Source organism: Dermacentor silvarum, chromosome 4 (genome assembly GCF_013339745.2).
Source record: "Dermacentor silvarum isolate Dsil-2018 chromosome 4, BIME_Dsil_1.4, whole genome shotgun sequence".
Taxonomy (NCBI): domain Eukaryota; kingdom Metazoa; phylum Arthropoda; class Arachnida; order Ixodida; family Ixodidae; genus Dermacentor; species Dermacentor silvarum.
The window spans coordinates 66,166,604-66,193,232 of NC_051157.2; the positions used below are offsets into that span (position 1 = coordinate 66,166,604).

General features: G+C 45.3%; 1 protein-coding gene across 1 annotated transcript in view; it reads right to left on the reverse strand.

The window, feature by feature from the left end:
* LOC119450181 (uncharacterized) overlaps positions 1-26,629 on the reverse strand; it is a 59,515-nt gene that overhangs the window by 3,531 nt on the left and 29,355 nt on the right. The window contains exons 10-12 of the mRNA XM_049665692.1: positions 24,276-24,321; positions 15,916-16,005; positions 7,436-7,525 (exon numbers count right to left, since the gene is read on the reverse strand). Of these exons, the coding sequence (XP_049521649.1) occupies positions 7,436-7,525; positions 15,916-16,005; positions 24,276-24,321 (226 nt within the window). The remainder of the gene's footprint in view (positions 1-7,435; positions 7,526-15,915; positions 16,006-24,275; positions 24,322-26,629) is intronic.

Consider the following 26,629-nt stretch of genomic DNA (forward strand, 5'->3'; position numbering starts at 1 on the left):
CGAAAAGCAAAAATGGGACTGAGAGATGTCGTTATGAAGTGCTCTCTATTGATTTTGACCGCCTGGGGTTCTTTAACGTGCACCTAAATCAAAATCCACAAGCGTTTTTGCATTTCACCCCTTCGAAATGCGGCTGCTGTGACAAAGAGCCGAACCAGCAACTTTGTGCTCAGCAGACCAATGGCCTAGCCACTGGGCCACCACAGTGGGTATCTGTGTGTCCATGCATGCTCCCCCCCTCCCCATAACTTACACATACTATTCACAAAAAAATTTTGTAAAACATTCATTTTCCTTTTTTTCTTTTGACTAGCAAAAAGACTGTTTATGCCAGCTTTCCATTACTGACCATCTGGAGCTGCACTTTCTTCAATGAGTCGTCCAATTATTATTATGTTATTATTGAACTGAGGGGTCTGATGTCCCAAAAATGCACAATGGGTTAAAAGGGCCTCAGGATCAATTTAGACCACAAGGGGTTCTTGTGGACTAAAACATCCCTGTAATGCATTATACACAAGGTTTTTTGCATCCTGCCACCATTGGAATGTAGCCGTCGCGGCCAGTAATCAAAACCACGACTCCATGCACAGCAAAGCAATGCCACACCCACCGAGTCACTGAGGCAGGGTATGTCTCAGTGGGGATTGATGGTTGCGATTTCTGAAGGTCAATTCAATGTGATCTTCTGCTAACACGAATTATTTATGTATTTTATGTACATATAGTATTTGCGAGTTGCTCTCCTGCATGATTAAAACAGCCGGAATTTACTGCACTAGTCGTCATTTTGATTACCTGCCTTCTTGTTAGCCTTTTAGCTGTAAACATGTCATTCAACGACATCATTACTGCTTAAAGTTAAAGGAAAGAGTACTGTTCACCTATAGCTATCCCTAAGAGAAACAAACAAACAAACAAACAAACAAACAAACAAACAAACAAACAAGCAAGCAAGCAAGCAAGCAAGCAAGCAAGCAAGCAAGCAAGCAACAAACAAATAAGCTCTCATGGCAAAGCCGCGAGAAGTACATACTCTCATCACCCTGTAAAGTCTGCAGTGGCTAAACAGGGGTGCGACAGCTGCAGAAGCTTTCGGAGCAATTTTTGGAGCTAGAAAATGTTGGTTTTTAGGCACGTTAATGGTGAAAAAGAGCAGTTTTCGAGCGCCAAATTTTAAATTTGGAGCAGCTTATTTCAAGCAGCACACTTCAAATCTGGAGCAGCTCAATGAAATAAGGAATTCCAATTTTGTACAGTCCTTCCCTCTCGCACTAACTCCTGGAGTGATAGATCCGACTTCAGAGTGCACAAAAGACTGCCATGATCTGCTTTATAGTGTTTACCCCCCCCCCCCCCCCACACACACACACACGACTTGTGCGCAGCTACGGTGTTCCCCTCTCACAAGTGCTGCGTCTCGCAGAACAAGACTGAAGATATGCAACTCATAAGCCTTCGGCTAAACACAAACATGTGTTCACAGGCGTGTTATACGGTTGCGCATTATCACATGTGAACGCAGCAGAACGCAGGCTGGTAAGGAGTGATGCTTGACAACAGCAGCGACTACCTATATCATGAGAATGAAGTTACTTCTTTCTTCTTTCTGTGGTTTTACGTGCCAAAACCAGTTCCGATTATGAGGCACGCCGTAGTGGAGAGCTCCGGAATAATTTTGACCACCTGGGGTTCTTTAACATCCACTACAACGCAAGCACACGGGCATTTCTGCATTTCGCCTCCATCGAAATGCGGCTGCCGCGGCCGGGATTCGATCCCGCGATCTCGTGCTCAGCAGCGCAGAGAATGAAGTTAACGCAACCAAAGCTAGTATTTACCTAGTTACCACATATGCCCTCTAAATGTGGCCTGAACATGAACCCTTGGTTGTCGGGCTCAGTGTGTTGCAGCAGCTTGGGCACAATACGAGGTATTTTTATGGTTGTGGCGCAGCTTGGCACAGCAAATAAAAAATGAAGCACTTTGCGGCAATAGGCGCAGCTGTACCACCCCAGCTAAACATATACACCGAGATGACGGTAAATGCCAAGGAGGATTGGCATGAGAAAAAGAGCACAGAGCAAACCATCGCTTTCTTTAATTGCCTGTTGCGCAGTTATTGCTGCACATTTCTGAACAATCCCTGCGGAACAACGTTCCTTGACGGTGTCTTGCGAATGTAAGCTGAAACAAAATTCATGAATTTTAGCTATTGCTTATGCCTAAGTTGTGGTCATCCTAGCAGTTTGCACCAAGGGTCAGCATGGTAAACTGTAATCGCAAAGTCCACGCAAATTGTGCCCCGTTTGGCATACCAACATTTGTCAACTTATGTCATACCATGCAGTCAAGTTCTAGCAATTGCATATATTCTAGCACTTTACGCACCTTTACCACTTAGTCCGGACAAATGCTTTCTGGTTTACTCATTCCTGTAGGAATCATAACAACATCATAAGAAATTCTCTCTCTAGAAGCACCTAAGGCAAAACTGTCTCAACATATTGAACGGTAACAGCTACAATTTGTAATTCACGAAATATAAATGGTACTGCAGCACTGTAGAGCAATGGATACATTTTGCAACTGTCCGCAGAAATTTAATTGCAGAAAGTCCAATTACAGCTGGAAGCTGAGATTACCGTATTTTCCGGTCGCACCTTTGTATAAGACGCAGTTTTTAATTATAAGACTCAAAGCGGCAGTTTTTCCGGAAAAAACGTATATAAGTCGCGCCGGTGTATAAGACGCACCTGTTCGTTCGGTAAGGGACTGAAAAAAATTACAGTGACGTTTCACTCCGTGAACGCGGGTCACGCGCAAGCGTATGGGTGGCATATATTTCCACTACAGGCGCATTTCTGCCGTCGTGGTTGCCGCGATGTTCCGTATAAAATCCAAGGGCGTTAACATCGTCCCCGCACGCCGTATGTGCGAGTGAAAGTGTGCGACGGTGAGCCGAATCGCGCACAAGGGAGGAAAGCGGGAAGGCAGCGCAGGAGGGAGGGGGGCGGCTTGTACTCTGGTAGCAACTGCGTAGTTTGCGCAGCAGTGCGCACTGTATCTTGACAGCGATCTGCAGATGCGACAACTTCTGGGTTGGTCGACTCGCGGTCGGCCTGCCGCCGCTTGCGCTGCTGCTCCGTCATTCTCGCATGGTGCTCTGGAACTTGATCAAGAGAAGAACCCTGCACCCTGATAGCACGCACAGAACCCGTAGCAATTAAGTCAACGAGCGCGCTTCGCTTGGCCATAACATCGAATCCGATTTTGACGACAGTTTTTCCGAAAAAAACAAAACAAAAAAAAAACATACATATAAACGTGCAAAAACGATAAGACGCACCGACAAAAAATGCAGAAAAAAGACTCGTCTTATACACAAGAAAATACGGTAGGCCTTTCTTCTGTTATGTTAAATGTAGCAGAGCTCTCTACTGTATATTATGAGGATACTCTGTAAGACACGTTATACACTCTACATTTTTTGAACAATTTGCGACCATCCTTCACGTACCTACAGTTGTTAAATTTGAGATGCACCTATTGACCCTTTTCCTGGCGCTCCCGTGGGCACTGCCATGTTTGATCACGTGGTGAAGCGTCCATTGCTTGCCTCAGCTGCCTCTGTGTTTACAATGGAAGCGCGTGGCGTCTGTGCGGTGCAGCAAAACTCCGTTGACTGTGTGGACACAGCTTTAGAGGACATGTAAGTTCTTTCAGAGCTCATTACGCTTTGTCCAAACGGCGCGAGCAGCGTATACGGTGCTTGTACTAAAAGCGGGGCTAGAAATGTATTCAAGCTGTCCAAACTTTCCGCTTATGAATTAAATCAGGATCACTGTGCTCGTTCTTTATTTGGCAAACATTTTACAGTAGCAGCTTGTCATGTTTCTGACTCAGTAAAGTTCGTCGGTGCGGCCACTATGTGATTGTTTATTTTCAGCCTAATCGCTCGCGGGTGTGCTGTGCTGCGATGGAGTTGTTCTTGCGGTGCACAAAGCTTGGAATGTAAATGTTCTGCACTTTGTGGTAGCTTGTAGTAAAGACGCATTATCACTAGTCCCTCACTTACTCTGTGAACCGTCACGAAACGTTCAGCTTCCAACATTCGTGTCTTGTCGGTGTAGTCGCAGTCACTCATGCTTCAGCACATTGATTCAAGTGTGCGCCCATTCACTTATTATTGATACATTGGCAATAGGGTGGGAGTAATTTTGTATGCGAGTAGGGCTAGATGTGTGTAAATGACGTATGAGAAACTTACTATGCCAGTAAGTGGTGTTACTTCCTTCTGTGCCGTCATTGCAGAGTTGAAGTCCTTTCTTTGGAGGTTAGCTATACAGCGCTGACGTATGGTTTGGCATTGGCCGCAATGTATAAAAAATGCTGTAACAGCGGTGCGAAATGCATTTTATCGTGAAGTTGACACTTTGACTGCCTTCGATGCGTGTCAACCTTTGCCCCCCCGCCATCGGAAGATTTCCCGGACGATGGTTTCAGTTTCGTTCACGGCTTTTCCATTTGGCGTACGTATATACATACCAATTTCACGTCAACGAAGTTCCGTCACAACAAAATTTTTCGCGTGTCCCGTGAATTTTGTTGTAGCGGGACTCGACTGTACTTCCTTTTGTAACGAGCGCTACTGACTCTTAAGTGCCGATGTTGCAGAGTTGAAGTTCTTTCTTTGGGGGTTAGCTATACTGCGCTGACGGATGAATTATCTTATTTTATCCTCGAGGAAAGCCATGCATCGCGAAGGGCCAGCAATACAGGCAGTCCTTATGTAGCAGCGGCAACACAGGTTGATTCCATTTTTTAATATGCAAATCACTATTTTTGCAGTTAACTACCGCACATGTCTTCCCTTTATCATTACACATTTTGCAGCATGAATTGGCACAGTGCATTAGCGAACACCCACTTGCATTTCCGACAGCCGATCGAACAGTAGCAGGGCAGAAGCAGTAGTGGTTTCATATTTGTGCGAATTAACTGAGGCAACGTATGACATGCCGCTGAAGGCGCCATCTCGTTCCTCTAGAGCAAACTGCTGCGCGAAAAGGGTCAATAGAAAAATTTTATTTGCATTCCAACCATTCTGTATATTCTTCAAGTTGTTACAGGACTGGTGCAGAACTGATACAAAACACACACCAATTTCTAGCATATGACCTTTACGGAAAGCATGTACAGTGTAGACCGCTTATAACGTAAGTCGCCGGAGTCGCGATTATCTGCACTATAAGTGGTACCGCACTATAACCAAAACAACTATTTTCAAGCCCTGCACGTATGCAAAACATGTAGGCCAAGCATGTAGACAGGCTTTGTACTATCGCGCGCACGTCGCGACTACGTTTCGCCAGTGAGCTGAAGAAAACATAATCGCGATGTAGCCGGTGCTCTTCAAGTTCGACAGCTTTGCACCGAGTCAAAACGAACTGTTTGCCGCAACAGCTGCGGAAAAAACTGTCACCGCTATCGACGTGATTATGAATGGCGACTTTGCGGTGCTGAAGGCATGCGCCCGAGGCACGCACCAAGCCTGGACGAATTAACTACCATTCGCTGCAACAACTGCAGTCGAAACTGCGGTCGCTATTTATGCGATCATCGATTGCGACTACGCAGTTTTTCAGGCACACGGCCGACGCGCGTACCGAGTAAAAACGAAATTACAGTTCGCCGCAACTGCTGTGGAGAAAACCGTGACCGCTATCGACGCGATCGTGGATGACGACTACGCAGTTACAAAAGCCCGCGGCCAACGTGGTGTTATGCACAGCGGTAAACGCAAGAATACAGGCTTGAAAGACACAAATAGGCTCGAAGTGTTCCGGTGCTGCTGTCATTCACGTACGAGTTCAACTGATAGCTGTGGCAATGCAGACTCCGCCGCTTCGTTTTGGTTGGACGCTAGCGCCGTTCTTGCTCTTTTGCGTCACACATTTGCAGTGCTCTTCGCTCACCGAGCTCCGAAAGTAGTCCGAATTAACCGAAGTGCAGCCAAATAAGTCCGCATTAACGAGAGTTTGATTGCATTGAATCATTAAACGTGACAATATATGCATACGCCGGCCGGGAGCACGCACTTTGTTCAGAAGCATGCTCGCTGCCGCCCTTGTCGGCGAGATTTTCCCGCGGAAGCCGCATTATAACCGGTATTTAGTCTCACGCGGCTGCACTGTAAGCGGTATGCGTATACATGGAGTTCTATGGGAGGGTAAATGGGGGTCGGAAAAGGCCGCGTTGTAGCCAGTTCTGCACTATAAACGGTTACGTTATAAGTGGTCTATACTGTACTATTTACGGAAATTCACATGGAAACATTTCAATATGGGTTGAAGTTAACTTTGTAATGCCCAAGTACAGTTCTACATGAAGGAAAATTGCAACCACTTGGGCTGGTATGATGTAGCGATTCGTTCTGCTCAATTAAATGCCGCTCTTATTACCCACTGTTCACAGCCGGTTGATTCCGTTGATACCACGGGCAAAGCGCCGCTCTAATCATGATGAAGCGCAACAAGGAATGGCATTAAAGTAGAATCGTTACCATATTTACCCAATTTTAATGTGCCCCCAATTTGCGCAGGTTTAAAGTAAGAAAATAAAAGTGCACCTGAATGTAATACAGTATGTGGCCCGATTTATAAAAGAAAGATATAGCATGCCCCACACGTTAACGATTCATAATGAAAGTGGCGCTTCGTCGCCAAAGATACCAAGCACACAAGGGCAGTATTCTCGAGTGATTACTTTTAGATGTACTGCTATCGCTTTCGTGAGATTTTACGTGACTGCATTGAACTTGTCGAAGTATGCAGCGACGGCAATGCGGGTGGCTGTATACGCCAACACATCCGGTGCCAAGTCGCACGAAATCTTGCTTTAGTGAAAGTGTCTCCAAAAGTGATCAAAGTCAAGCGCAACTCAGAGCAACTTTCACAAAAATGTGCTCTGTCGTCACCTTGTGATGGCGATGATGCTGCATCTGACGGCTCTGCATTTGCTGCCAACGCCGCAAATGCAGTTTTGTTTTCCTATCCAACTGTAACGCGCAGAAAATTTTCAGACCCACTTTCTTGGAAGAAAGTTGCACGTTAGATTCGGGTAAATACAGTACGTTTTCCTGGCCTTGTTCACCATTATTTCAGGCTTTCAAAAGTACAAGTGGCTCAAGTTAAAACTTAGTTACTATATGATTATTAAGTAATTAATTTTTTTCAATTATCCGCATATGAAGCATCCTCTGGCATATGATAAATGCAACTGTTAACTTTGCGTTAAGTTTCCCATGCTTAAATCAGCATTTTGAGGAATCAGACTCAGCGTAGTGCATATGATACGTTGGACATTACAGGATCAACATTAATTAAACACACATGAAATCTTCTGAGTGTGCACTGCAGTCGTGTCTGCATACCATGCTTCAGTTTGAGCATCCGGGTGCGCCTAAGCGGTGGAGACAAGTGCAGCCGGTCATCTTCTAACCAGCATTCGTTCTCCAAGGTCACTGGTATGAGAACCCGGGACATGCAGCAAGAAAGTGATATCAGCATGTCTACACAAACCAGTGCTGCAAAAGTCTGCAAGGTGGACTTCCCTGAGGGTGTGGTTACTTTTGCTTTTATTTTCATTCCTAGGCAATTGCTCCAGCAGGCTAGCATGGAACGGCACTTGCTGGCCTTGTGAAGAACAAGCTGGCAGAACAAATTTACCATTCACTGCACTGATTCACTGCACTGCACTTGGTAAATGTCTGTGGGGTTTTGTGCCTCACGCAGACTCTGGGAGTGGTGATGTCTGTGAATACACTTCGGAATCCACAACAGGCAATACTGTAGAGGACGTGGACGATGTCACATGCACTGCAAAGAAGTTGTTACAAACTCGTGCCCGGGTATGCTCATCTGGCCACTGATTCACACCCCTGGCCAAGGCGCAAGAAAATTCGTAAATGTGCAACATCTGTAAACCGGCTGTGACACCTACTCAGAAGTTTGTCAAACTAAAATTTAATGGTAGGTTTTGTTTTTATACTGCAGATGGCGTAATAAGGTTTATCAAACTTGCAGTCAGCCATGGTCAAATCTTGTCTGCATATGATGAATGAAAGTGTCTCACAACAGATAAACAGACTTTGGAATGCTAGGTACCCAGATAGTGAGTTATCCCTGGCGTTGGAAAAACTGATCTTGGAATTAAAGTGAACAGGAGCAGACATGCAGGCACCGAGAAACAAAGAAAGAAAGAGATTAGCAGTCATACCATACGTCCACCACAACTTATCGCACTGGCTGAACAAAATAGGTGCTCGACACGACGTTACTGGTATATTTTCCGCTAAGAAGAATGTTGGTGGGGTGTGTGCAGCAGTTTGAAAGCACATTGAAGAAGCAGGGTTGGAAGCGGCCAGGGGAGTTTTGGAGCAGCTCTGGGATCAGCAAATTTGATACTTTAGACAAGGTTTGGAGCAGGAATGATCCATATTAAAGAAGATACACATTTTGGAGCAGCTTGGTAAAGCTCAAAATGAGTTAAATCCAGATCATGAAAAAATGTTCTTTAATTGACTTTGTAGAAAACTATTAGGTTACAGCAAATCATTTCTGCGGAAGCCTACAAGGTGCAGGAAAGTTCACGAAAGAGAAAAATTATCACGCACCCAACCGTAGCAAGAAGCTACAAAGAAAACACATTTGGGTTTCTCAGAAACCACTACGTATTAAGTTATATATACCAGATGTGCCACCGAAATTTGGCAAAGAAAAAAAAAAAAAATAACCGAGGGCTTCACGTAAACAGTGCCTACTGTATGCTGATAGGCTTTTGTTAATGCTAGTGAAAGCTTTTCTTCCCCCTTGTGCACAAACAATTACTATTTAATTTTAATTAGCTAACATTGATCTACTTTTGATAACGTGCAAATGAAAACGTTATAGAGGATGTCTAGAAATGACTGATAACAGCGCTTAAAGCAACCTAGGTCTTGTGTGGTCCTGTTTTCCAAGAAGAAACAATAACAAAGCCTGTGAAACAAAGCATGTGACAATGTGTCCTCGCGCTAGTGATATCAGCAGTCTCAAACTTGAACATTGTCATCTAGTACATTATGTATATTACGCCCGTGTGAGCCAGGGGGGCAGTCCTGTAACAGTTTGGAAAGTGAACCGTTACAAGATCGTGCTACTTCACGTTTGATAAGGACAGCTGCTGACACGTCGAGAGAAGAGTGCTCCCAGTGCCCATATTTGACGAGGTTTCCGTTGAGACTGATGCACTCTTTGGTACCCGGAGGCATTGCACAGGCACAGCATATACAGTGTAGACCGCTTATAACGTAAGTCGCCGGAGTCGCGAATATCCACACTATAAGCGGTACCGCACTATAACCAAAGCAACAATTTTCAAGGCCCGCACATATGCAAAACATGTGCACTGAGCCGCCATGCGTATGCAACAGTCAAGGAATGCGGCTAGAACGTTTGCATTCACTTTACAGTCGAATCTCGTTAATTCGAACCAAATCACATGGCAGGCGCCTCCGACCGGCATTGCTCCGGCACCGCCATAGAGTAAAAGCTTAGGAGAGACCCCTCAATTCGCGCGCCAACATAACAAAACAAAACAAACAAACATAACAAACAACAACATAACAAAATTTCACCCTCTCTCAAATGGCAAGGTCGCCGATTCTGCCTTGCGCCGGAACATGCGTGTACGTGCCGACGTCTCAGCCACGCTGCGGTAGCCACGCGTAGAAAATGGCAGTGAACCCTTCTTTCTCCTTTATGCTTCCTCTACTTTCTAGTCACGTGTTGACCTTGCACGCTGCGGCTACGGCGCAGAGGGAAGCAGCGGCGCTGTCCCAGGCCGGCCAACGAAACTGCTTCACGCCGGCAAACGCTCGCTTCCCGATAACGGCAGAAAACGAAACTTCGGGGAGCTGGCGCCGGGCCGGCTGGAGCGGCGGCGGGCGCGCACGGTGACAGTCGGAAGTGAGGGAGCTACGAGGAAGGGCGAGGGGAGCCACCGAAGCAGCGGAGTTGCCGAGGTGAAATCCGCTTCCCTACCGCCCTCCTCCCTCACATTTCACGGTCTCCGTGTTCGCCCTTCGCCATGCCGTGCCGGCGCCGCCCGCTCCCTGAAGTTTCGTGGCCCTCGCTCGCTATGCGCCGTGATATTTCACGACTCGCACTTAAGATTCTGGTTTCAGCCTCACTGGCTGTTCATTCGCACAACGTGCCCTTCTCCACTTTGTCTCTCTTTCTTCCTCGAGCACTCATTGGGGCGCCCGTTTGAGGGTAGCGTTCGCCGTCTCCGCTGACTTCAGTACTCCCATGCAGCCGCACTGTAACCGGTATTTCGTTTCCCGCAACTGCACTATAAGCGATACGTGTATACATGGAGTGCTATGGGAAAATTAACGGGAGTCTGAAAAGACCGCACTATATCCGGTCCTGCACTATAAGCGGTTACGTTATTAGTGGTCTATACTGTATCATTTTTTTTTATCACAGGCTTTTTTCCCTTTTTGTTAGAAAAATAAATGCTGTCATTGGGCCTTTTTCAGCATCCTCCACCCCTTTTTATAAAGTTAGCTAATTAAATGTATTTATGCACAATGAACAAGAAATACTCACAGTGACAACTATGAACAACACCCATCAACATATAATGAGCACCCATTGCGTAGCGCCCTCTGTTAAATTTTAATTCCTCGCATATGCAGTTGGAATAGCAGAATAGTGCAAAATAAATGTCAAGTTACTTCCCTGATCATTGCATGTTTGCCAGTACAGTCGAACCCAGATATATTGAACCCACATATAACAAATTATTGTGTATAACGAACAGTGAATCAAGTGAAAAATATCTTCACGACTTTCCGATATGTGTCGTCGACCAATATTTAGCACAAACTTGATTATTTCGGCTTATTCACAGCTCCGCCACGGGCTCCAATATAAAACAGCTATCAATATGTTGGACGACGAATTAGACGTTATTAAAATTTTCAGACGTCTGCGCAAGTCACACCGTGACTATGGTTGGAAAGAAAGCAATTTTTGTTGTCTGCATTTTCAACAACCTTTTACGGCCAACCTTTTTTTGCCATTGGATATTTGTGGTCAAGAAATTTCACGTCTTAATTTCAAATCTTAATTAACACCACGTCGCCATGGTGTTAATTAAGATAGCGTCAATTCAGGCACTTTAACCCATCACGTTCGGTGGGTGTCGAACCCACCACCTTTGGCATTAAGTCGAAGTTAATTAAGGCACAGTTAATTATTATAGAGTTAATTAGGGCACTCAAACCCACAATAGTAACGCATTCTAATGAAAACTTCAATTAATTTAATGAATATCTCTTGAGCGTGCACGCTTTCGCCTTCACCCTCTTTGGCATATGCTAAAGTGACTGTAAATTTTGTAAATTGGCCTTTGCAGGATAATTAGAACTTGACCTACCAGCACGCACGCACCTGACCCCTATGGTGACCCCAATAGCAACCCCTTTAGTGGCAGCACCCGTCTCGGCGGCGCTTACGGCACAGTGAATGCATATATAACACACGTCATCTCCCATTGAAAAATGCCTATTTTTGGCCTGCCCTAGAAATATTTTCAAGCGATAACCATAGCTCACAATCTCTGATTACAGTATTTATCCGATTCTGACATGTGCCCCCCACCCCCCCTTTTTTTTCTTTTTTTCCCAAAAAAGCTGAGCCAAAAAGTGCCAGCTCGGTGCAATCAGACACAATACTAAAAGCGCCTTCGTAGCATTTGCATGCTTTACCACATAACACGGATGTATTGCGGCGATGCTAAATTTAGCTCGCGCTCGGGTTTGCTCGCATAACCACACCTGGAGAACCACAGAGACCAATCAGAGCACGTGGTAGTGTGATCATCTCGCATGGAGAGAGGGCTCTCCATGTGAGGCGCTCTATCTGAGCACCCTACAGCGGCCACGGTTATTTACGCTGCGCAGCATCATGGCCTCCGCGATTGCAGAGATCATGCCGAGGAGCTGTGTGTTAGGTCATGCGTCACTTTGAGCAAGTGCTAATGGTGCTCTTTTTTTTTTCAGTTTCAGTTATCAAAAACGGCAATTTTTGAGAGCTTTTCATGATGCTCCTGCTTGTATTTCAAATGTAAAATTATGCACGAAGGCTCCTTTATATCTACATTATCGTAGCTTTTTATGCAGTCGAAGCTTTGCCAAATCTGCTTGAATAGTATATACTACTCATATGTAACTAATTTAGCCAAAGTGAAATTTCATTGCTGTTCGCCCTTGGAATATATACATCGGTCATGTTGGTCCCATCTCGTTTTTCGACATGGTATCGGCGCAAGAAGCCTGTGCATTATTTTAATGATGCAGAAATTCAAGAACTTCTTATGAGCTCTGATATTAATTACAAGGTGTCTTGAAGGGACAATCACAGCGTTGAAGAGGCCATGTTGCCTGAGGCACACCAATTATCCTAATTATTATTGGTGATCATTACTAAGCATGTCTATTTTAGCTTAAATTTTCACATTTAAGAATTTGTAACGTGTTCAGCAACCAACATATCACTAATAAATAGGATTTAACAAAAATTAACAGAAATTCACTAATTAACTTCTTAGTTAAACATTTCACGACACTTATTGCAATTTGCGAATTGTAGCCGGTGACCTTGCAAGACGCACCCACTTGAAATGAATTTCCACGATGACACCAGTTTCGAGATATTTCCCAAAGTGTGGGACGAAATACATGGGCGTTCCAGTTATCTTCGTGCTTCACTGTATAAAAAAGCATTTTGGTAAAAAAGTAAGTGGAACAGTGTATTTTTACGGCGAGCTTGATGGCGCATACCTCCAAACTGGTCTCATTCTGGAAATTCATTCCAAGTGGATACGCCTGACAAGCTCACCGGCTCCAATTCGTCTATTGCAATATGCGTCGTAAAGTAATTAACCAAGAAGTTAATTTGTGAATTTTCGTTAATTAGTTGAATATGCGTTTCGATTTTTCAAGCTACTGATGTCCGCCTTATCGAATAACTCAGCTCAATGATAAGAACTATGCTACCTGCCACAGGCGATTTCTAAAAATTCCATAAAGCTTAATTTTGAACACCCTGTATATAAAAGGGAACCCCACCTTCTCTCCATCCCTGCATGTTGAAGCTCCCCTCTCCCCTCCTTCATGGTTGCCCATTCTCCTCCCTCTTTACGGGTCGCCATATTGCGCTTAGTAAGCGAATAGTGCACGCTGCACCCGCAAGCTACAACTCGGATCGTGATAAGCTGCTCCTAACGGTTGTCCTAGCACAGCAGAATCTGAAGATAAAGCTATATTCACATGGCGAAGATCATGATTTGGGTTTGCAGATAGCGTGTCATGTGAATATACGTCATCCAAGCCCGCGGCGCTCCTTCAGTTTGCGCAAAGCGCTAAAGCACCGTAGGAGTTTTCGGCTTGGTCGCGCTTGCTCAGTCGCCGTTGCCCATTCGAGCGCTGCGCCGTTTGCACTGCGAAGTGATCTGATGCATGTCACATGTCACGTGACTGTATTGCCCATAATCACGTGACTGTATTGCCCATAATCACGTGCGTGTTGTGATCCAGCTTTTTAAGCATTGTCGGATGAGGGGGAAGAAGGGATGAAGATATGATGTGGATGAGTCATGCATCCATGAATGGAGACAGTTTTTGCAAAGATCAGAGCGCTGTTGTATGAAGTTATTTCTGAGCGGTTATGCACGGAAATTATTATTATTTTTTTTTCGGGCTGCTCTAATTGGCCGTGCAGGTTATACGCGGAAAAATATGGTAACTCTAATGGGTCACTTTTTGTGTTCTCAGTTGCGAACGTTGGTGCCGGAAAATTGTACTAAACGGGTCCATATCAATGAGGTTCTAGTTTAAAACATCATTTTAACAAAGTAAAATTGTTCTGCCAATAAATATAAAGAACTAGATTGGTTTCTCAAACCAAAATACACCTAACCCTTGCACATCGAACGTGCTGCTTGCTGTGGGGTTTGGCGCTCATTCAAGTTCAATTGCACCATTCAGCAACACTAGTCTTCCTCACCAATGCGTGTAACCAGGAGCTCATTATCACCAATGCATTTCTTTCTCTTACTGCAGCGCTAGGCAGGCTGGTGCAGCTAAGCGTGGCCTCCGAGAGTGCACTAGTGCAATCTTGGAGGACATGCCTAGCTGCGCCCAACCTGTGCACGTCAGGTGCTAGGAAATTGTGTTGGGCACGCCGAGAATTCTTTTGCCATTTTATTAAAATTTCACAGCATACATGGCCACGTAGCAGTCCCATAGGGTGCAAGGCTGTCATCTTCTATGCATGTTTAACATTGTGCACCCAATAGGGCATATAGTATAGCAGCAAAAGGCAATAATGGATATAACAAAGTAATGAATATAAAAATGTAGTTGAAGGCACCTGGAATTTTAATCATGAAGGAAGACTCATAACAGTAATAATGTTGGCAAATTTTCCCACAATGAGCGGTACCGCACTATAACCAAAACAACATTTTTCAAAGGCTGTGCACATGCAAAACATGTAGACCAAGCAGCTGCGTGTGTCTAGGAATCGAAGCATACAACCGGGATGAGCTCGCACTTTTGTTGGCGAGGTGGTTCTTTCGCTTTCCAAGTACCACACAGCTACTACAAAGGATGTTGTTGATGCTGAACAAAAACACAACTTTGGCGCCAGCTGCCAATGAGATGACACTTGTTAGGCCAAGCCGGCGGGGGTGTCGGGTGGCATGCCATCACCGAAAGCTTGCCCTTGATATATGTTCGTACCCTTAGACGAATACATGCGAGATCTGGTGCAAAGTAATGTTCACAAGCTGCACTGACGGGCCACTGAAGTGGGGTTCGCAGGCGATTATCTGACAACTATGGCTAACACGTAAAGCGAAAGTACTGGTACGTACTGGTACGTACTGGTAGGAATGGTGAAAGCTTGCGTGTGGACAATGTTCCGAACTGGTGAATTTGTGGAACACAGTTTAAACTGACAGCATCGCGGAGTCAAGGTCGCACGCACTATTATCTGCCCTTCGCAACGACGCGCATCGCGGCTAGCGAACGCAAAACACACTCGCGACTTCGACCAATTTTGCCCAGTGCTGGAGTTGTAAAGCAAAACAAATTGATTTTACCACCGAAAATGTTTTCCTGCCTGCCCTCCTAGACATTTTTGTGACCCCACCGATATCGAAAAAATCAGTCAGCGACAGTGTTTACTTCCCACACACAACCTGAAGAGCCAAACAGCGCCAATGCGCATGTGTTCGATGCGGACCGTGCACCACTGACAAGCGGCCAGAGCAAAAGAGCTTCTCCATCAAACAGGCAACCCCCGGGCACCCGCTAAACCAACATGCTGCCACAGTGTTTTATGTTTTTCCCCCCTCCATTCCTTGTTCATCCACTCGATCACTCCGCCTCTCCTTTTCCTCCTCCGCATCGCCCTCGTCGCTTTCCCCTAGGCCAGAGCGTCTTGATGAGAAGCATGCTCACTGCCTCGCTTGTCTGTGGGATTTTCCGGCAACCGCATTATAACCAGTATTTCGGCTCGCGCAGCTGCACTATCGGTGGTATGCGTATACATTGAGTTCTATGGGAAGATAAATTGGAATCGAGAAACACCACAATATATATCCGAACCTGCACAACAAGCTGTTATGTGATAACTGGTCTAGTTGTACCAGTAGGCCCCAAATAACAGCAACAAGTTACTCCAAATATGACAAGTGAACCAGAAGTAGGGTAAGCTGCGAACCAGCTCATAATAAGCACAACTGCTCAACCTGGCAAAAAGCACTTGCTTGACAACAAGACAACAAATGGATATGTACCTGAATAATTATAGTGGCCCTTGGCACGGTCCGATCTCCTGTTGCGGCGCAGGGGGACGTGCACCAATGATCCATCTTGCCCTGCAGAGCCTGTGCAACAGATGGAAAGCAGCTTTGTTCTCACTTCCTTTCACTACACTAGGTGCTGAGCGAATGTTGAGTCTGTGCATAGTTTATGTTATAGAGGATGTAAAACACCTTAGAATACGGTACGGAAATGTTGTCGAGCTGTAGACAATGCTTCTATAAACAAGCGAGCCAAGTACACTTATGGGGGGAGGCCCCTCTTAAAGACCGAAAATTGGCTAAAACAAAAGAACCGTGTTCCTACTACTATATATCAGGTACTAGTTGTCCTAGGACAAAAATGATCACATTTCAAAATGAATCAGCACATCAAAATGCACCACGTGTGCAAATTTGGTTAAGATGTTGCGATAAATAAGAAAGTTGGCTTTTAAGTGTCACATCCTCCGTTGACTCTTTCCCTACCATGGGGAAAATAGGTGTTTGTACGTTATGGCAGATGTTTTTTTTTCTGAAGGAACTACTGCACTCAATATTTAATGAAACAGAAAGCAAAATGAATGCATTTTTCACACATAAACATTTTCTTAATGAGATCTATGTCATAAAAAATATATAAATTGTTAAAATCAAGATTGTGCGATAAAATTGAGCAAATTTTCTAAAAACACGCTTGTATCTACTAAGAAAAAAATGTTTAATAAAATATGAGATACAGTCGCCGACCGATTTTTCGGACTCCGAAAGTTCGGACTTGTAGGATATTCCAGACTTCATAAATGCAGGGTTCCCATAGAGCTAATGTATTTTCGCGACCGATTTTTCGGACGAATTTAGGCTCCCAAGTTCGATTTTCCAGACTAAATCGCTCATTCTGAGCCAGGGTTGCCAGGTCTTTGAGAGAAAAAGTAGCCAAAAAATTCCGAAAAGTAGCCAAAAAAGTCGCCAACTGCGGCAAAAGCTTTAATTGGTAGCCAAAAAAGTAGCCACGGTGCAGCAAACCAACAATTGGCATTTTCTGACGCGAAAATAAAGAAGAAAAAGGCGAGAAAGACCTGTGGTTTCCTGCTGCACTGATGGCAAACAAAAATAACAGAGCAAACAAATGTTATCACACATTATTCTATCATAATTCACCATAATGAACAGTTGACGTACTTTGATAATTTCTGCCGCACACTTGCGTGCTTTCTCACAGCCGAAGCAGTGTTGCCAGTTTCAGTACAATAAACTCGCTGCGCGCCGTTCTTGCACCACTATGACTTCACTTCAAGCGTTCCCATGCGAACTGTATGACGTCACACAAGTTATACTCTGCCTGGTACGCAGTCGCATAGTCACATAGACATTGGCACCTGCAATGTTATGGTTGCCATGACGCGTTTTCGGTTGTTGCAGTCGTTTCTGGTGCCAACAATTATGGTCTTCGCGGTTCTCATTGAGGTAACCGTGGCTGCGGGTGATATTAGGACACTACCTATTGCTTCCGTCCTACGAAGGTCGCAACAGCATTGCCTTTAAGTTGGTTAATTCCTGTTACTCAGAGGAAGCTGCTTGGGCCTGTTCAATTATCCGTCTATGACAGTCCCGGGCTGCCCGAGGCTTTCATTTCAGCCAACAAGCGTTGCATATGAAGGATCTCAGGCAGTCCTGGATAGCCAAGGACGACAAGTCGAAGAGGCCCACTGACCAAATGGCGGCTATGATGCATTTTCAGCTCCTGAGTTCGCTTCCAGAGCTTGTAAGAGACAAAAGCATGGTCTTCAAGGTCTGGCATTTGGAGCCGTCGATTCGAGGGGACCGTCGGAGGGAGTGTGATTCGGACTCTACGTATAGAAATTACCACCGCCAAAAGTAGCCAGAAAGTCGCCAAGCGCGATTTTCGGGCGCCAGGAGCCTCTAAAAGCAACCAATTTGGCGAGAAAAACCTGGCAACCCTGTTCCGAGTTGTGCTACGCTACCCGTTCTTGAGGCGCTATTCTCGACACGCATGGCCATTGTCCTCCATGTTGACTCTCTCATTGGCTATCGATAGGTCACGTGTTTTGAAATTTGTGCCGGAAAACGGAAGTTTAGCAAAATGCAATTTTGCGTTTTCATCAGATTGACGAAACGTGACGTGGAGCTGCAAGTTTTATAGACTAATACTTTTTTGTGGTCCTTAGCACCTATATTGCGACTTTAGCGCTATAAAAAGAAAGTGGACTGGTAGCGTGCAGAAGCCCGTGCAATCCATCTGCAATTTCGCAAACTATGTGGTGGCGTTCCAAGATAGCCGGCATGTCAGCTTGTTCATTGGCTGAAGGAATATCCCATCAGGAGTGTCACAGGAAGGGCCGTTTCGTAAACGTCAATTTGACGTTGTGTGACGTTGCGCTGGGCCGCCATTGCAAAGATTTTCCGCCATAATTTGTAGTGCGACGAGCCGCGCGTATTATGGTAATGAACGGCCATATGCAATGGTAGTGGAGAGGCATGCATATCCCCACATTTTCCCTGTCATTTGGGGCCATAAAAATCTTTTGTTCACAACGCGTGCTCCTAGCATTTGCATTGCTCTCGGGTGGTGTTGGCATTTGTGTTTCGAACCATCATTTTTATTAAAAACACGTTTATTTGAAATAATATTGGTTGAAACTAGCAAACCTTCTGCGACATTTTGCACTTTTCACTATTGCGCTTGTATTGTAATCAATATTAATGTTTTTGAACTGAGGTTTGAACAGCGCGAATAAAACAAGGACACGAAGAAACAAATACCACAAACAAGCGCTGACGGCCAACTGGAAGTTTATCTGAAAATCATCAGCCATTTATACTTTTTTTCAGCAAATGGCATGCGTGCACCAGTCATATAAACATCCGCAAAATCAGCAAGATCATAACCTATCATAACCTATTTCTTCGTGTCCTTGTTTTATTCGCGCTGTTCAAACCTCAGTTCAAAATCATGAACCAACTAGCCCTCATCAAGACCTTACCAATATTAATGACTTTTCGCGTCATCAAAGGCTATGACAAAGGTAACTTTTTAATTTATCAAAAGAAATGTACGCAAGACGGTGCCTTGAAGTTTCCTCTTGCGGTGCAAGTAAGCAGCGAAGTGCACAAGAGATGGCAGTGCCGGCGCTTGCGTCGCTCTAGTGGATACCTGTGGCGCGCGCAACGTTATCGATGATATTCGGTCCAGGCCGAGTCACTTGCGCTTCACGAAATAGCGATAACGCGACCTAGAGCGTGCGCTGATCATCACTGGCAGGTCGCGTATGTTGTCTCAAAGTAGAAAGCAAACGCGTGGGCACCAATATACGATGACTCATTCCGTTTCCAGACATGCATCCTAGCTAATCAAGCAGACGACAGCTTGTGCGCATGCAGACGACGGAACCGAGAAACGATTTTGATGGAATAATCGTACGCTGAGCTAGCTGCTTTATTTTTACTGCGGAGGAAAACTGTTTTGCTTTATCAAGAATGCTAGGTTCAATGCCTACATTACAGTTTCTTAGGCGAAACGTCAAATTTGCGTCACGTTACGAAAGCAAAATGGGGCCATCAGCGCTATTTTGTAAGCGTCGGGCCTACGTCACGCGTCGAAGAAAATGGCGGAATGTCCAGAATAGCGGCTCTACTTTAACAATCGCGAAACTGTGGGGCGCTTTAAAAATCACCGCCTTGCGGGAAAAAAGCACACTGCTTAGAAAACTAAAATATAGTTCTCTTCCTTCACGTCCGATAGCGCAATAGGTCCGTGAGCGGCGCGGAAGGTCTCGAAAGCGGCGTTTAAAACCATCGATGGAGTGCTAACCATGCCCAATGGGCGCGGTACGGAAAGAGTTAAACCTGGTAAATTAACCAAGTATTTAACGTGTATTTCCTCACATAATGAATGCACTTTCTTTCTCGAAAAATATGCGCAAGAATGGAGGGTGCATTTATAAAACGGGGTAAAGTTTTCGGATATTTTTTTCCACGGCCACGTTTAATAAAGTCGCAGTGTCACCCAAAAGGCGAACCATCGATTGTGATAGAAAATGTGTAGACAGCTATATGAAGTAAGGATAGTAGATTTATCGGCCGCATAAACTTGCAAAGTAATTTAACCAGCATGGTGTCAGCGCGTGCAGGCAAACATGAACCAATCGCACACGATGACCGCGGAAATGCTGGTGTGAGGAAGCGCGGCAGCAACAGCGAGTGAAGTGACCTTCCTACTGTGTATCGCTTCAACGCAAACTGAGCAGTGATAAGAGCACGCACAAAGGTATAAGCTGCCGTCGCACCTATAGACTCAGCCCCCGACGCAGATCGCTTTCAAGAGAGGACGCACGCGGCCGCGCAATGGGCAGTTGCCGCCTCCCTCCCTCCTCTCCCACCGGCGCGATGTGCGCGACGAAATACCGCATGTTTCCTTCCCGCTTTCCTCCCTCGAACGCGGGAGATAGAGCCGCGATCGTCGGCGCTGACGGCAAAAATGCGCCATGGAGTGTCCATATGATTGCTATCGCAATAAAAGTAGGAGACACACGGTGCAATTTGGCATCCGATACAATCCTACCCTCCGGACGCTTATTGGACGCTGAATCGTACTGTGTCTCACCTACTTCACGGCGGCAAGTTCAGGGTGCGTTCATTACACGGGAGAAAAAAATATCCAAATTTTGCCGACTAAAGTTGGGGGCGCATTCATTATGCGAGTGCGTTCATTACGCGAGTAAATACGGTATAACTTTTTGTCCATATAACACCATGCATTTTGAACCTCAATATAACGAAGTATGCTTACCCACAATTTCAATACAACAAAATTTCACTGCCACTATGAAGGAATAACAAGGCAAAAAAAGAAAATTTCTGCAAACACAGATGGTCAAATCGTTGAATTACATGCAGCTGCTTGCGAACAGCTTGGCATGCGTCCCCTTTTCCAGCGTGGCCATGGCTGCGCATGGCTGTCAGCGTGGCTGAGCACATACCGTAAAAACCCGCGTATAATACGCACCCGCATATAATACGATGTGTTATTTGGGGATAGTAATAACGAAAAAAAAAGTTTTCACCCGCATATAATGCTGAGCGAGGAAAACCCACAGAAAGCATTGACAATCTAATCTCGTTAATTCGAACACGCTTAATTCGAACTGACGCTGTGGTCCCCTCAAAGTTATGTGTATTGCTATGGGCGAAAACGCCCGGTAATTCGAACGCGAAAGCATTTGCGACGGTTAATTCGAACATACGGCGCACCAACAATGCCCTCAGCAGCGCTCCAAATCACGCGGCGGCGCTTCCGACCGGCATTGCTCCAACACCGCCATAGAGCAAAAGCTTAGGATAGACCCCTCAACGCCACGCGAAGAAAAAGAAAAAAGAAAAAAAAAAAAAGAAAACGCGTGGTGGCAATTTCACTATCAAATTAGCAAGGTCGCCGTTTCACCGTCGCGCCGGTACACACTTGTACGAGCCGACGTCTCGGCCAACTTCCCGACAACGGCAGAAAACGAAACTTCAGGGAAAGGGCTAAGTCGGCGCCGTGCCGACGCGAGCGGCGGCGGGCGTGCGCGGAGCCAGTTGAAGGTGGGGGGAGCTACGAGGGAGTTGAGAGGGATGGCGAGGGGAGCCACTGCCACCGAAACGGCGGTGTTGCCAAGGCCAAATGTGCTTATCTGCCGCCGTTGCAACTTTGCAACTGGGATGTCATCCGGGCCGTGAACGCTGCCCTCGGTGACGCCGAAGTGACGCCCTGCGGCGCAATTTCCGATGGCCTAAGCAGCTAAAACACCTTTTTTTTTTAAAGGCAGCTGGGTACTACTTTCGCGGTCTCGACATCGTGCGAGATAGACTAGTGAACGTGCCGATTCATAGCGTGGTCAAAATGGCGCCCGTTGAGAGCAGCAGCAGCCTACCGACGCCACCGCAAAATGATGCATACTCCGCTACGAGTCTTGATGATGATAGCAGTGAGCAAAAACGAACCCGAAACTGCAAATTTTACGCTGAAAATTTTGGGATCCACATATAATAAGAGGCAGAAATTTTACATGGTAAAATTTAGAAAAAGCCTCGTATTATACACGGGTTTTACGGTACGTAGCTTGCGTGCCCAGTTTAGAGGTAATCTGCCACGTATACAATGACTGGGCGAGCCGAGATGGCATGGCATCGTGCGCCATCTTCGTGCATGTTTAATGCTCGAGGTTGTGTAATCTCGAGTTTTGGAGACGTGTTGAAGGAAGAGGCAGGCGAAGCATTCGCTCCCCGCTGCAGGCGGTTTTCATGATAGCGTTGCCCCACTGCGGGCAACACTATCGGCCACGGGGGCAGAATGAATGCGAACGTGTAGCTGGCATTGTTTCGTACCATTGATGTGAAGATATCAAAAATGCAATGTAGCAGGAGAAAAAACGAAACAGCAAGGAACGTATCAACGGGGTTTCCCTGTATCTGGACGCAATTTCAATTGGAAGGGTAGAAATATCATAAATGCAATGAAATGTGGTCGCTGTAACTGATAAATTGTTCTATCTGAGAGTGTTAAAGCGGGTTCAACTGTAGTATCAACATCTCACCTGTTGTCATCTACTGGCATTAGCAGTAGGTGCTATAGCTGCCGGCCAAATGTGCATTCTGAGAAATAAAAGGAATAGAACGATATCCGCATGGGACAGGTTATACATCCTACCACCCATGTGTCATTTCGTGTCCTGCAGCTTGTTGCATGAAGCCCCCCCCCCCCCCCCAATGTTTCGCCTGCATACCTGCCAACCTCAGGACTTTCACAGTCGTAAACTTGCGACCGCAGGGGCACTTCAAACACACTTGGAAGTACTGATCGAGTCTAGTACTGACGAGGCTTCGAGCACGCCATCACACTTCGCAGCCGCTACGGCTACGCAACACAGGAGTGCCGGAGTCACACTGCGCCCGATGAAGCAGCACGTCGCACAAAAAAAAAAAAAAAAAAAGGGAGGCCCACAAAACAGGTCATACTCGCGAAAAAAGCCTAGCAAAGGTGACAGGCGAGACGACAAGCCACAGCCTCCTATACAGAAACTGTGCCTGCCGCATCGACCCGAAGTGGGGGTGCCACTTAATGTACAGGTGGGTCTCTATGTTGAGAGTAACGACAACCATTGACTTCCGGCCGTCGTCAGGTCGTCCAACGACCCGATGACGAAGGCAACGTCACAGAGTGAAAAATGTCCTTACTCTGCAGACAATAAAGGTTATGGCGCACACCCCCATCTCTATGCGCCCCTATGTAAGTGGCGCCCCCGCCCACCAGCAACGGTGTGACTTTATTAGGAATTTTTTTTAAATATTTCACGAATACAGCCACTTTTCCGTAAAAATTGAGCCGACATTCGTAAAATCGTAAGATAGGTCCAAATTCGTACACTTTACGGAAAATTCGGAAGAGTTGGCAGGTATGCACCTGTGACATGCTGAAACAGTTAATGCATACAGCTGCAGTACGAGACATATCAAACCTCGCAGTCCCTCAAAAAAAAAAAAAAAATGTTTCTTTACAGATCGTCAAGCACACAATGGTAAAATTACTTCTATAAGAAAGCAATTGTGGAAAGCTCCCAATTTACTATTGTCTTGGTACAAGAACATTTTTTGTGCTCTGCCTTCACATAATGTGGCTGACACTGTCGTGAATCCCACTAATGACCTTGTACTGAGTAGTAGTAGACAAGAGCTGCTTAACCAACACAGCATATACTACATGAAATTGTTGTTCCATAAAGTCTTTACTTTGTTACTAAAGTGCTTACATGTCACAGGGAGAAATGTCATTCAGTTTAGTGCTTACATTTTGTTACAGGATGGAAACAATGAAATATTATGAAAAAAGGTGTATTCACAAGTTATTTACAAGCTGGGTAATTATACATAAAATAAGGTTGCTGCCACAGCCGCAAAGTTGTATTTTTCGTAGAAGACCGACTTCATCCTTGGCATAACACCCAATTTCTCTGTGACAGTACTGTTAAATGGAAAAACACAGTAGAGACTATTTTCAAACACACAGCACTGGCCATAAAGCAACGACTCATGCTGGCTCATACTGTGGTTGTTTTTATACATAACTGGCTTCTTTCAATGGCAGCAACTAGGCTATAGCAATGCGTATTAAAAGCGACACGATTGTTTGCATAGACATTTTTTCAAGCAGCCATACCTAATTCATACCACAGAACATCAGCATTCATAAATTCCCTGACATAACATCCTGGCCACTGCCACAGCTTTGGCAACCGATGCTATAGTGCAGGCACTTGCTTGTTCACTTACGCTATGGCACAAAAAGCGTGGGACCTACTCACCTTCATTGAATGTGCCAGGGTATCCTGCTCCTTCCAGCCAATTGTCCTGGCAAGGAAAAACATAGGGCAAATACTGTTGAGCAATATTGTTTGTACAGTGCACACTTGCAAGAACACACAGAGGCCACTGTAACAGGACATTTTCAGTAGATAAACACATCTCTCAATGAGAGTTCAAAACAAGAAATCTCATCAGTCAAATCAAACCAATTCTGCACATCCCACATAGGTCAAAGGTCATAGGTCAAGGAGGACGCCAGGCCTTTAGGGCCCAAGAAATGTTTGAACAAAGATCTAAATGTTCTGATGTCTGTAATTAGGCTTTCTATCAATTAGTCAAGTTTGAGGCTTAGTAAACAGGCATTCTTTTACTAAATCATCAATAAACGTCAACAGCAAAAAAGGCTTATTAGTACGCAGTTACACTAAAAGATTGTGTATTTGACTCATGTTAAATTTGAAAATGCAGTAATGCCCACTAGCTGTCTGTTCTCACCAACCTGAGCCTCTTATACAGCATCAAATGCGAGTAAACTCGGAGACATTTGACCCTGTGCCAGCCGTCATTCATCGCATTTGCTGTCAAGCAATAAGCTCAGGATTGGGGGTGGCACTGCAAAAGTAACAAATTAGCCCTCACACCTAATTAAAATGAAGTAGTGCTGTACCGTTTTCTATGACCGTTGTTCAGAAAGAACTGGCAAGAACATTGTCCTTTCTTTTTCCTATGTTTTGAGCCACATGCAAACAGGAATTCTCAGTGCAGCTCTCTTGCAGCAAGCCCCTTCTATTCTTTTCCTTAAGTGCGAGACATCTGACCGGCTCACTGTTGTCAAAGTACTGCATTTGCAAGGATAATAGCGCAAGTGCTAATATAATGCAAGGTATACTCCATTATACATGATTTCATGAAAAAGGTGTTTTGATTATAACTCCAATTAAACATGTGTAATGCATTCATACTCGTTTAGAATAGCACCTTCTAGCCCATGCCATGACTTCTATTTTCTTATTTTGAACATGCAAAAATTAGGTGCGCATTAGAATCACGTAAATATGGCATTTGTATAGTGAGGCCGTGTGGACGGCATCGCTGCTGAGGAATTGGCCCATTAGACCTATGATCCTGGAAAGAGCATCCTTATTACAGTTGGAATCTTTGGTGCTGTCACCTTCATCTGCTTTCGTTGCACTCCAAGTGCACCCTCGCTGTCTGCAAACCCATGCCCCTTACTACTGAGAGACCAGCTTTTCCTCAAAGCTTACACGTACAGCGGCTGAGCACACTTTAAGCTTTAAATTTTGCCAGCAGCAAGAAATTATCCCAAAATTGCATGTATCCTTAGAATCGATAAAAACAAATGCCAAGAACCTTGTCTGCTCCTGCACAGCCTGAAGTAAACTCAATTTGTTCTGAATAGCTGTATCTCCTCTAACGAATATTGAAAAATTTTCGTGTACCTATTTTTTGAATGAATATAAATAATTAAAAATTTTATTGGTGCAAAATATGTATTTTTTAGGTGAGGTCACTCGTGAGACGTGATCGACCAGATAAAGAAACGGCGCACGTCCATTGACCCGGTGACGGCAGCGGATACCTATCAGCGGGACAACGCAACTTCGACAGAAAAGGTTTTACAGTGTAGACAGCCTATAACGCAAGTCGCCGGAGTCGCGAATATCCGCACTATAAACGGTACCGCACTAAAACCAAAACAACTATTTTATTGCTGATAATGGACACTCCAGGTGAATTTCTGCCGTCACTGTCACCGTGCTCTAGGTTCCGTATTCGCTTATTAAATAAATTAACAAACGCGGTGTCAGGCGCGCACAAGCAAACATGAACACATCTCGCTCGTTGAACGCGGAAACGAACTGTCAAAACGCTCGAGTGACGAAGCGCGGCGAGCGAGTTGACCTTCATGCTATCATGCCTCTCGCTTCAACGCGACTTATAAGCGGCGAAAACACGGTGCGCAGCGGACTTTACCCGTCGCAGATTGCTTTCAAGATAGGGCCAAGGCGATCGTATCACCGAAGTGGATCGTCGCTGATTACGTCCTGCTTCGGTCCACTGAAAACGTTCCGCATTGCTTTGCTGGCGAAAATCCTCTCCTTCTGTTTGCGCCAGTCCCAAACGCAAGTTTTGGATTCTCCGAGCGCTTGTGATGCAGCCCGATTTCCGTACGTCTCCGCACACATGATCACTTTCCTTTTAAATAGGGCATCATGATGAACTCGGTACTTCATGCTGATAGAGCAGACGTAGAGAACGTGAAGACAGACAGTAGACTATTGCCTAAGCACGTGTACTGCAGCACATGGAGGAAGCTACGGTAGCTAGGCTC